Source organism: Jatropha curcas, chromosome 5, assembly GCF_041381405.1.
Source record: "Jatropha curcas cultivar XTBG-Jc1 chromosome 5, XTBG_Jcur_1.0, whole genome shotgun sequence".
NCBI lineage: Eukaryota > Viridiplantae > Streptophyta > Magnoliopsida > Malpighiales > Euphorbiaceae > Jatropha > Jatropha curcas.
In genome coordinates this window covers 13,790,109-13,803,411 of record NC_143155.1, presented here as the reverse complement: position 1 = coordinate 13,803,411, position 13,303 = coordinate 13,790,109, and the positions used below count along the sequence as shown (strand labels likewise).

General features: G+C 32.4%; 1 protein-coding gene across 1 annotated transcript; it reads right to left on the bottom strand.

The window, feature by feature from the left end:
• Positions 1 to 11,731: 11,731 nt before the first annotated feature.
• On the bottom strand, positions 11,732 to 12,615 carry LOC149496246 (SAUR-like auxin-responsive protein family). Its single transcript, XM_089721059.1, has one exon. It carries the CDS (start codon positions 12,226 to 12,228, stop codon positions 11,866 to 11,868), a length of 363 nt encoding a protein of 120 aa, XP_089577185.1. The 5' UTR covers positions 12,229 to 12,615; the 3' UTR covers positions 11,732 to 11,865.
• Positions 12,616 to 13,303: the final 688 nt, after the last annotated feature.

Genomic DNA, 13,303 nt, shown 5'->3' with positions numbered 1-13,303 from the left:
AGCATAATATATATGCTTTCTTGATTGAATGTGTGCATTGATTTTGGTTATTCTCTTGTTAAAGAAGGGTGAGCTACCAAGGTTGGATAAAGGGAAATCAAAGATTTGATTATTAATTTTGGAGCTCTCTAAGGTTGTTGATTGAGGTTAGTTCTCATAAATCCCATCTCTTTATCTATTTTCTTAAATTTTAAATTCTGGAATTCTTTGTTCGAAATTTGGAGATTATGTGATTTTTGGCTTGAGTAACGTATGATACTAGTTTAATTCTATTCTTGGGTATTTTTGAAGCTTGGTATATGATCAATTGCATGTGGAGAGATTTCCTCCCCTCTCCCCTTGCTTTGGCCGAACCACCTCTAGGTGGGGAGGTGTTTTTTTTCATTCATAAAATGATTATGCTCCTAAATGTTATGCTATGAATGTATTTAAGTATTGATTAAGTTAGTTTGCATGAATATCAACCTTTGGTATATTTTCTATGATTTAAGTTTATAAGAAATTAGGAACAATTGTCTCTATGTGTGTAATTGATGGAATTGACTTTATAGTTATGCTATTTGGTGTTATATGAATGTTGGCATGTTTAAACCAAAAAGGAAACCTTTCTTTCCCTTTTTCCCCTAACTTCGCTGAACCACCATGGGTGATAAGGCTTGAGTTTTGACTCTTGTTATGCATGATTAAACTTCTAAATAATGTGTTACAAATTTATTTATATGTTAGCGAAGTTAATTTGCATGAACATTAAGTTATGAGAAATTTCCTATGACTTTAGCATATGAGTTCTTGGGGATTTTACATGCTTAGTATGTAATTGAGGAACTGGACCTTAATTATGTTATATTGAAACTTAATGTATGATGCTAGAATGATTAGAAGCTTGTTTTGCATGAAGTCTTGTATGAGATTTTCCTACTTATTGCATAATATAGGAAAATTCACCTCATTGAGTAATGTTATGCTCTCAATCATGGAATGTCTTTGTTTTATGATGGTTAGCATGTGTTTTAAGTTTGGCATGAATGTTCTTAATGTAACTTAAGAATTGGTAAAACTCCTATGAGTTGAGCCATAGGGTTTTCTGGGAAAATAATAAATATATGCATGCTTTAGGTATATTTTCTAAAATTTATGTTTATTAAGGTATATAGAGTGTTTTAATGAATTGATGAGAAAAAAAAAGTCTTGATATCAAGAATGGAACTTATGACTTAATTTTTCCTATAAACCTGAAATATCTGAATCTTTGAGTATATACTATAAAGCTTGCATGTTTTGCATGTGTGTATGCTTATGTATGTTTAAAGAATGTTTTAAATGAGTTAGTTGATAAGTAAGTGTCTTGAATATGAAGAATGACTTTTATAACGTGAAATTCCTATGTTAAGCTTTTCATGACAAAGTAAGGTCTAATTTGGAGAAAATGCTTTTAATGAATCCTTGGAAATGAGTATTTTTCTTATGAGTAAAGGTTTAAAATTTTGGAAAATTGTTAAAGAACTATTCATGAGTTGAGTTCGGTTATGGTTATTAGTGTCAATTTAAAATTTTGGTCATTTCAAATGTGATAAGAAATTTTGGTTTTATAAAAATTTCATTTTGGGACATTTAGGCCATGAATCTTTTCCTATGAGGTTGTTTAAAGTACTTGGAGAAGAGTACTAAGACACCACACTTGAAAGAGTTGAATTTGATTTTTAAAGTATGATTTCCAAACTTCTTGATTTTTAAGGAAAAAGATAAAATTTTCAAGTAATGTGCTTTTCATGAAAATGGAAATGTAACTTTGATCGGTATACATAAGTGATAGAATACGTGTTATGCATATAAAAACATGATTTTCTACCTATGTAAGAAGTTATGTGATTTTTTAGGCTCTTGAGATTTTGAAAGTTTATAAGAGCCCTTAAGCATGATTCTTGTATGCTATAAGTGTTAATAAAAATCTAATTCCCATTTATAAGCTCATGAGTGTTTATGATATGCTTTATAAAATTCTCCAAATATATTGCCTAAGCTTAAGTTACATAACCTATGAGTAACTTTCATAAGACATGTTGCTTCTCCATACCTATATATTTATATGCTTAAGACTTATAATTTGATATGTGTTAACTATCAAAAATTGAGGATTGAGAGAATTGAGAAGTAGGCCCCACTAGAATTAATTGGGGATATATATTTAGACGCTTAAATTTTGCCCCTAAAAGGTTCAGTGATGATACATCGTTTTTCACATAAAATTGGATTGGGATCCTCGATCCTCCAGTTTTCGAACTAATGGTCTGTGGCAGAGATTATTTATGTGTTTAGCCATTTTACTTTTTCAAGTTACCGAGCGTTTCACAATGAAACTAAGCTCGAGAAGCGTGTCGGGCTCACCTGGCACACTTTTCGTTGCACTATCTCATTTTGCGTGCCATCCAGTCTGATTTTAATAAAAGTAGGCCCGGACCCATTATGGCGCCCGAAAGTGACATTTTTGCAGGTCAACCCTAAACGGGGCCACCCCACCCTCAACTGTCTATAAATAGGCATTGGGGGAGAGCTTTAGGGAGGATTTTTGAAAAACTAAGGGGAGACTCTTGCATTTTTAAAACTCAACCTAGAAATCGAAAGGCAATTAGTGTTAACCAAGGATCCAAGTTGAGATTTGTTGTTTAATCAATCAAAAAGCCCCCAGAGATCAATAAAAAATCCTAAAAACACATACCTTAATCTTGAAACTTGGACTATTGGATTGAGAACCAATGAGTTGGATTTCTTCATCCATTTTTCATCCCGTCTTTAAGTGAAACCATCAAAGGTAGTTTCTGAGAACCTTTAATCTCCTTCCTCATCTTTTTCTTTTCTTTTTCGGTGTCTAAAACACCTTTTTTGGGGTCTGGTTGTGAGGAAAAAGCTAGGATCAACCAAACAGGGGCTTCTGTACGCTGTGGCGTGTGGCCAATAGTAGTGACGTGAGCCACTTCCCAGTGCCTCACGCCACTAAATGCCTAAATCCCCTATTTTTACCCTGTAAACTCCAGAAGTCTTCCTGATCTGGGAAAGGCCCTGCGTCACTACGTGTGGCATGCGCCATAAGCATGAGGCGCACCCCATAGCCCCCTGTGGCACAAGGCCTTTTGATTGAGAGGCTCTGAATGTATAAAATCCAATAAATATCCCGATTCGGAGATCTAATGGCCAAGCTCCGACCTTAAATGATTTTTGATGCGTATTAGGTCATATATGGTCAAATAAACAAATAAAACAAGATTAAGAACAATGATTGGTATATTTGTCCATTCATCAAGGATGAACACACGCCACTAGCTAGCAGTCAGTTGAAGCAGATTTTATTTTGTCACTTTTCAATCCTCAGATTCAACAAATAATGTAAATAATAGCTATAAAGCTCGAACATACTAATATCACTCAAGAACATGTAAAGAAATTGGCTTTTGGGCCCTTCATATAAAAGAAGAGAGAGAATAATCATTCTTTACAAAGAAATTCCCTGAATTGGGTCTAGACATCAAAAATAGAATAAATAAAGGAAAAAAAGATTGGGGCAACCAACTCAAGACATGTTTGGAAGTCGTCTCCTCTGAATTTTAGCTGCTGGTCTCCTCGGCCTCTTCAATGACCACCTATCTACGTCCAGCTCCACGACTAGCACGCCCGCTGCGCTACGTCCCTCGACCTCGACCAGCAGGAGACGCCATGTCAGCTCTCTGCACACATTCATAAGCATTAATAAATGCATTTCATGCATACATGGCATATGCATTGCATGTTTTCTCTTATGTTGTATTGTTTATACTTATAGATATGTGCTTATCCGAGAGCCTCGCCACCGCCAACTTCAAGTGCACTGCTTCGTACAACTGGCACACCTTGTTGTAGTCATCGATAGACACCTATAGAATAAGACAGGGGCAAGGGCAGATAATAAGCAAGTAGAATAATAAGAGGCAGATATCAGAATAAAGAGCAGAAGTTACCCACATGGGTGCAGCTAGGTGGTGACATCCGGTATGGACTCACAAGATGCATCTCTAATATGCCCTGAGCAGGCTAACCTATGCAGTCCAAAATGAAGGAGAACGAGGGACCTAGCCTATGCTCCAGCATGTCGACAACAACAGTCGTTTCTGGAGCTCTAGGCTCAGAACCTCTCCTCACGCGCTTGCCACGTTGTTACTGCTGCTACAAGAGAAAAGCATAGTTTATAAATGGAAGACACTTGGGCAAAGCCAAGAATAGAATAAAAGAGTTAAAATCCACCTATACCAGACAGCGCCCTAGCCTCTATCAAACTCCTCCACCTCAGTAAAAGGATCAAACTCTGTCGGAGGAGGGATGTGAACCAGGAGTTAAGTCCACACAAATACAGCATAAGTGCTGGGCACAAAAGGCCGCCAACTAATCTGTGGCAGCTGACCCTCTCCGATCAGCTGGAATGTCCTGCTCCAGGCAGATGGACCTGGTGGACAACATGTAATATGAGACGTCATGAGGAACTCTCCTTCTGGTCGGGCCAAGCTCCCACTCATATACCCTCTCTCCGAGGTAATACATGTCATCGAACAGACTCGGGAGGAGGAAACGTCTATGTTGATAGATGACAGCTGTTCGGATGAAATTGGGAAAGTCAGCTGCATCTCCCTATGGATATCTCTCCATCTATAATAAAAAAAAAGGCAAAACAAAATAAAAAGAAAGAAAAAGAGAAAGAAGCAAAAATTAGAAGACAAAAGAAAAAGAAAGGAAAAAAAAAGAATAAGAAAAAAAAAATAAAAGAGAAACGTAATAAATAAAGGGAGGTAGCGAATTACTCGATCCCAACTCAAGTCATTCAGCAGCTACCGGAACATTGCAACGTCCGAGGTATTATCAGAATACCTCCTGTTGTATTGCCATGCTCGGCCTCGAGGAAGAGTCCTTACATTCACATTGCCCTTGAAGTCGAACAAGCTAGGCATGGGGAGGCCTTTATGCTCACAAGCCCATATCTACATCATAAATAACCTAGAAATCAGTGAATAAGGGGAAAAACAAGAATAAAAGCAAAAGGCGAAGAATAACTAAAAGATGTGATTTTCTACCTCAATAACCCGCTTGTAACTGACCTTCAAATGGGCTCCACGAACACACAGGTCTATGCTATAGAATAGATAACACAGAGCAGCAGCTCCCTAGTTGAACTACCTAGCTAGTGGCATCCAAGTCCTATAATGGTGGTAGCAACGCCAAATCTGCGTCATTACCATGGTTCGTGAATAAGGTAGTCGATAGCATATAGAATAAGTAGGCTCGTGCTACCACGTCTATATCCATCTCAACTACCCGCTCAAGAGGTATATCCTGATAATGAGTATATATGCTCTCATATCTGACCCTCTAATCAGAAATGGTGGGCTCCATGCCAATAGCAGCCCGAAGGCTCGCCCGCAGACCTGGACAGTCAAGTGTCCTCATCCTGTCATCAAAGACCACTGACCGTCCTCCAAACGACAGTCTCGTGACAGCAGCAAAGTCTATCGGCATGATAGTCATCTCGTCGAACAGCAGATGGAAAGTATGTGTGGTGTCCATCTATCGCTCCATTAACGCCGGAATGCTAGACAGCAGAGTTCACCCCTACACCCGACAAAGAGTGTCCACAAAGTGATCGAAGCCTGCCTCTCGGACGTGCTTCTATATCCTCGGGTAGTCATTCAAACCATTCACCAGCTGTATAAGTGTTGCCATAGGATTTCCCACGCCTGGCGCCCTTCTGCGAAAATAAAATAAATCACTCTAAATATGCAATCACAAGCAAATACACCCTAACAATGTATAGAAGCAAAAGAAAAGCTCAAAACAAGAATAAAGAAACTAGAATTTAAAAGACAATTTCTGGATATAATGTATGAATTTAGTTTACTACAAAGCAAAACAAATATGGACCTAGTTAATTCTACCCCAAACAAAGCAAGCAATCAAAGAAAATCCAAAAATTAAAAAAAAAAAATTTAATAAGGTCAGAGCCTAGCACGGGCATGCTAGATAGAAAGCACGGGCGTGCTTGTATGGCTTGGTTCGAAAGTGAAAGTCAGAACCGGGCACGGGCGTGCTGACTTGTATCCTTCCTTATCCTTTCAATGTAACCCAATTTAGGTTGGATTAGATTTTGATAAGGATTGTAGTAGATATGCTTAATCTCAAAAGATATGGACAACTAATTCTTGTTACCTTATCCACAAAGTAGTTAAGATTAGATTTTTTCAAAAGGTTATAGTGGATAAGCTAAATCTCCACAAAATAAGGTCAAATCCTTAAGAATTAGGAACAAAATCCCTATGAATTAAGATCAAATCCCTATGAATTAGGAACAAAATCCACTCAAAACAATCAAGCTTTAATGGTGGACGAATTTTTCTTACTCTTTTTTTTTTTTTTTTTTTTTTTACAGATCTAATTTAGCAAGATCTAAGATCACAACTTCCAGATTTTTTTTTTTTTTTTGAACAAGAATGAAATTAACTAACACAATTGATGCAAATTCAAAAATTAAAACTAGACAAACAAGAAGACAAACACGGGAATTTAAGAAAACAAGAAAAAACAAATAATCACAAACCCTAGAACTAAGATAAATAAGAATTTACCTTAATCTTTAGCTCTGATATCAAACTGACGCAGAACCCTATGGAAATTAATTCCAAGAACTCTATGACAAGATTTGGAAGAGATCAAAGATCAAACTAAACTCCCCTCTATGGCACCCAAAGCTTAAAGAAGCAAGAACACCAATAATAGAGTAAAAGAATAAGATAAACGCCACAAGTAAATTGATAAGTTTACCTTGATTTTTGATGCAATTAGAGGAATGCACTCTCACAATCTCTCTAATCAATGGAACACGCCTAAGCATGAATAAAATCTGTAGATTTCTTTTTTCAATGAATTGTGTTTTGTTTTACAATATAACAAGCTATTTATACTAAATCTAAGAGGTCTTGATCCTTAAAGGATTTAGAATAATTAATCTAAATTAGTTAAGGATAAGGATTTAGCTAATCTAAACCAACTAAGGATAAGACTAACCAATCTCAATAACTTAAGGATTTAGGAATAACAAATCCTAACTAACTAAAGATTAGCTAAATCTAAACAAAATAAGGATAAAATCCAAGGGGGGGCCGAATTATAGGAGGCCCAACCCATTATTATTGATACAACTCAAAATAAGCATAATTGGACTAACTAATCTCGCTAGAGGCAGACGCTAGCACGGCCTGGGCGTGCCAATACGCACGGCGTGCTTCATGGTGATTGTTTCCTCTCGCAAGTCAGACTCTGGCACGACCTGGGCATGCTATTTGGCACAGGCGTGCTTCAGTTACTTAATTTTCCTCCTCAAGTCAGACTCTAGCACGGCCTGGGCGTGCTACCTTGCATGGGCGTGCTAACCTAGCATGGTCTAGGCGTGCCATAGGCTGGAATTTCAGATTCCATCTCAACATGTGCTTCCATCAATATGAGAAACTTAGATGTGCCTTTAAGTTCTTCATAGCACTTGTTGAAAGCAAGGTCATGGAGCTCTTGTGTAACTTGTTCTTGAATGTATAAGGACATGGTTGCTCCATATTTCTTTGCACGGCTCCTTGTAATTGGTCCACTAGGAAGTACTAATGGATCGCCATTGTTGTGCTCCTTGTTCCCTTGAGCTCCATAGGTGATTGATGATGATGGATCCGTATCAACATCTATCCTAATGTCTAGAGTTTGAGACAGTGTTTCATGAAATGGTATCCTCATTAACGTTTAGCGTTTTATAAATTTTTTATCAAGTTTATGCCCATCACTTGTCTTTGTCTTTATCTATATGACCTTATAATTGTTTGTCTTTTTATATTAAACAGCTAAACAAATACTTATTCTTACCGAACACTTTTATTTTAAACCGCTATATAAACAACTAACCATTAACAACTAATGTCTAACCGCTAACAGCTAGTAAACAACTGACAACTACTATAACAGTTCATATCTAGTAAAACCGCTGAAATTACCGAACAGGCCCTAAGAAAAAATTTGTGAAAATATTCATTAAAAATTAAAAAGAAAATTATGGGAGGATCGTATTTCATCAATATAAAGTTTGCTTTCCAATCTTTAAAAAAATTATACTCTCAAAATTTTATGCTTTTTTTAATTATGATAATATGAATACTATTAAAATGACTAAATTTAAAATAAAAACTTAGTATTCTTCTAAAGCAAGAAAAATCAAAGTTTATTTAAAGAAAAAATTAATTTTTTATTCAACAAGAAATTAAAAAAAAATGGAAAAATGTTGCTTAAAATCTAAATTCTCCCCCTTAGAGTCGGTTTCCATGGGCCCAAGGGGAACTTCAATAGGCTGGAGCGTCACATGGAATTGATGACTTTGAAGGGCTCCTAATGGCCGTAAGTGTTTAAACTTTAAATCTGAAAAGCATGCTTAAAGTCACTAATTAGGATTTAGGAGCATGTCAAGAATGTGACACTCTTCTCCGACACGCTATGATTGCAGTTACATGGGACAGCTACACCTACACCTACACCCACGCTTTGTTCTGTTTCCCTTTTAGATTTAGGCTAGGATAAGCATTCTCTACCATAAATTCAAATGAAAACCAGTCAATATAAATGAAGTAATTAATATTTTTCAGATAAAAATTTTAATTAAAATTTATTAGAAATTTGGAATATAAAACCGAACAATTTTGAATGTATTTGGATTTTATTTTTTTTTAGCCAATTTTTCTATTAAAACTAAATTGAATATATTAAAATTAAACTCATTTGGATTAATCAGCTTCACGGAAATTTAGCATTAATCAGATCACAATTAAACATGTACTGTTATACTTTTCATGTTATTCCCAATTTGATATTTAATAAATTCTCACGTGCATGGGTGGAGACAGTAATTTTAGTCAACAAATTAAAGTTAATGGATATTAAATAAAATATAAAAATAAATGTGCAAAATAAATTTGCCTAAAATATATTTTTATTTTCAAATTTCAGTATAATAAATTTTTATTGTTAGCTCTTAAACTTAGAAATTACAAGTTTGATATTGAATCTATTGATAATATAGTATTTGAATAATTTCAAAAAATAAAAATTATTGCCTACCTAAATCTATTGATTCTTAAATTCCTTTGATGGAGGACGAAGATAAAAGGTGTAGCTAAACAGATTGATGTATCTAGACAAATGAAAGAAGTATTTGACTAAGTTATGTATTTTTAAAATTTAAATTTTCTGTATGGTTATTTTTTAAAGTAATAAATTTAAGCTTATTTTTAATGAAAATTTTTTCCAAGTTTTACTATATATTTCAAAGCATATACTATATAAATTTGCTATATACGCCTCTGTCATTCAATAAAAATTAAATGAAATTTTATTTATAGTATCATCAAAGCTATACCTAAAGTCTCAACAAATATTTTATATATTTGATCTTTTAGTCCATGTAATTACAAATTAGCAAATGCTAAGCACAAGTCATATTCTTGTATTTAAAATATAAAATTAGCATTATTTTAGGTTCCATCTAAATGTTTGAAAAATTAATTTTTTTTTTCCAAGGTGGGCATAAGCATGCTAGGCTGTACATGAATGCACTCATAATTATTTATTTTTTCCGATCATCCGCAGCGAATTACTCTCTCCATCCTATATATATATATATATACTCACTTTTTTTTCTCGTTTGTCCTAAAATATAGTTCTATTTCTTTATTTAAAAGATAATTTATTATCTAACTCTCAATATACCCCTATTTAATGTATATTTATATTCACAATTGATATCCATCATTTATATTGTAAAGGGATATTTTGAAAAAAAAATGAAAAAAAAATATATAATTCAACTATATTAATCAGTTTTTCATAATCTAAGTGAAAGTCAAACTAGGCTTATATATATGACACAGAGAAATTACTAAATTTATATTACACTATTTTTATATTTAGACTCCATTTATTTTTAAAAAATAACTTATTTCTAAAAAATATTTTCCAAGAAAAATGTTTTCCTTAAAAAAATATTTCTCAAATAACTCATTCTCCATTATTTAATTTAAACATTCAAAATTAGTTAAAATATATTAAAATATTTAACTTATAAAACTATAAAATACTTATAATTATACAAAATTTTTTATTTTAAAAAATTTATCATTAAATATGAGAAAAAAATACATAAATAGTGATAGTCTCCAGTGACCCGTGTTGCTGCCTAGTAGTGATTAATAAATTAATAAATTTATATTTATAAAATTATAATAAATTTGCTGGAATATATTTTCCTCTTTTAAAGATGGAAAGTTATTTTCTTAAAAAATTACTTAATTTATTTTTCACAAAGAAAATATTTTCTATTAATTGATTTTCCAAATCACTTCAAACATTAAAAATTTTAAAAAATATTTTTCAGTTAATGTTTTTGGAAACAAATGAACATGACATTTATTAGCATTTTGGAGGAGAGTTGACATTTATTATTTAGATGTGCGTTATTTTTAGTTTAATGATCAAATGTGCATTAGGTAATACATAACATCCAAAAATTTGGACTTTTACCAAAACATAATATATGTAATTTCCAATGAATTTTTTTTTTAATTAATCATAGGGATCTATAGTATTGAACTACTCATCTACAACACTTATCGGTAATTTTCTTTTATTAAATGAGTTGTGAAGAAAAGCCGGTCTAAATTTTTTTTTTAAAAAAAAGTTCTATTAAAAAAGAAAAAGACAGAACTGTTGTAAGTAATGCAGCTGAAACATCCACACCCTCACCCACCTAACAATGAAAGTAGGTTTAATTACCTTATTCACCAAACACACATAAATATAGCTGAAACTTAATCAAATGAAACAATTATTTTTGAGTTTCCCACACATTTTTCACACTGGGATTGAGACTACCATTTAAATAAAATCATTTCAATAATATCGAATCTAATTTTCATATATTCGGACTTTATAGATAAAATCGTAATATTTTTTGAAAAACAAAATGATAATAAAGGACTTAAATGCTTATCCATATGCATACTGGTTTTGATATCCATCATTATCAAACATATGGAATCCAAGAATTGGAAAAGCTATTGGCTTATTTGAGAGACAACTTGAAATAAAAAATAAAAAAAAAATACAATTTTAATGGTTCCAAAGTAAACCCTTTACCTCCTTCCAAGTTCCAATCGTGTCTTGTACGTCTGCATTCTACTTTATTGTGTTCACATTAACAAGAAAGTGGGAAAAGAAACGAAGCAAATTCAGTATAAAAACACTAAAAATAATACTTCCAAACCTTTATTTTAATTCATAATTTCGTCATTATAAATTAAATCGATATATTACTTAAATCTTAGAAGGAAAAATATAATAAAAACTACATTTCTTTTAAATTAATAATCCTTCGGTCCTACAATTTTTGTCCTATAATAATATTAAAATTTTAATATTTTACCTTTATTTAATATTTTTTCTCATATATTAATCAAATTACCATATTACAGTTAATTATAACTTGTGATATAAATAAAATTACGACATTTAATTTTTCACTAATATATCAATTTTGGATAAATAATTATGATTTGATTAATTTTAATATTAATTTAATATAAATCATTTAATTTTGTTGGTATAAAAATATATTAATAAAATAATAAAATAAAAATTACTATAATTTTACTATATTAATTAAATTTTATCAATCTGTGTATATAAGTCAAAGCAGTAAAAAATTATGGTACATATGTGAAGTAAAAAAAGATGAAAATGCAAACTTTTTACACGATAGAATCAAATTAATCAAACCCTAAAGCATAAAACATGATGATGTTGGTGGTGATGATTCTCCTGATGAAGTTTTTCCTGGTCAATCATGCCTTGAACATTGCGAAACTCCTCGACATGACAAGGAATAGTAATAGGACCTTTCTGATCAAATCCATACTCTTCCTCAGCCTCTTTAAGCAATTCCAGAAAAAGTGGATGATTTATATAGATCACAGGAATCACAAACCTCCGTTGCTCTTCTCCTTGTCCAACCAAGATTGCCAGACACCCTTTTGGTATGTTCTTCATCTCTTTCTTGCCTTGATGATGATGATGATGAAAATGAAGATGCGGAAAGTGAATATGAAAATTGTTATTCTTGTCTCCGCTACCCATATCTGTCAAAAAATAAAAATAAAAATCAACAACCAAGAATTGACAAGTTCTGGATTCTAATACACTCAGAAACTTCAACTCGATGGAATAAAAATACAAGTTTTTGGTTTATATTAGAGGTTACAAGGAAATAAGAGTAGAGAAAGGCCAAGGGTCGGAGGCAGAAATGGCGAGAGTAAAGAGGGTAAGAGAAGAGTCTATAAGAGATTTTGGTATATTGGTCATGTTAAATGAGAATCGAAGACAAACAACATAAGGGTACAAGAAATGGAAAAGGGTATGAGAGGTTTTGTGGTGCTGAGAAATGGTGTATATATAGGGCGGATTGAGGGAGAGAAGGTTCTGGTTATAGCTAAGCTTATTAAGGAGGTTAAAGGGTTTGCTTAGTCAATACACAATCTGGGTTGGGTTGGGTTGGGTTGGGTTTGTCTACACCTAGAGGCGAAATAGCTGAAATAGTCATATCTGGTGTTGTGTTATTTATTTATTTGGCGTCTAAGTCAGATAAGGGTATTTTATTATTACAAAAAAAAAAGGTATTTTATTTACAGCTGGAATATAAATATACAGCAACGCGCTTTATAACAGGTCAATGTTATTACTATTTCCAGGAAAAGTAGGCATAGCTTAGATAAAAAAAAACAGAAGAGAATTGAATTTGAAACTACACTGTGTTTCGAAAGGATTGGAAAGAAAATAAGAGAAAAAGGAAACTAATGAATGACTCCATTATTGATTTTCCTTTCTTAAAGATTTTTTTTTTATTATTCATTTATTTTTTCAATTAATAAAATTAAAATCTTTTAAAATATTATATTTTTAATATATATATATATATGAAAGCTGAAACAAAGAGAAAGTTAAACGGTCTTTTATTTGTTCAACATTGTATTTTTTTTCTTTTAAAAATTTTTTAAGTTTTATTTATTTTTTTGTGTTGTGATTGGACAATCTAAATATTTTAATTAATATTTACTATAAATTATTTATATTAAATTATTTAAATCGTTAAACTTTATATATATATAATTATCCACTCTAAAAATATGGTATGTGAATTGTTTAAATTATATGT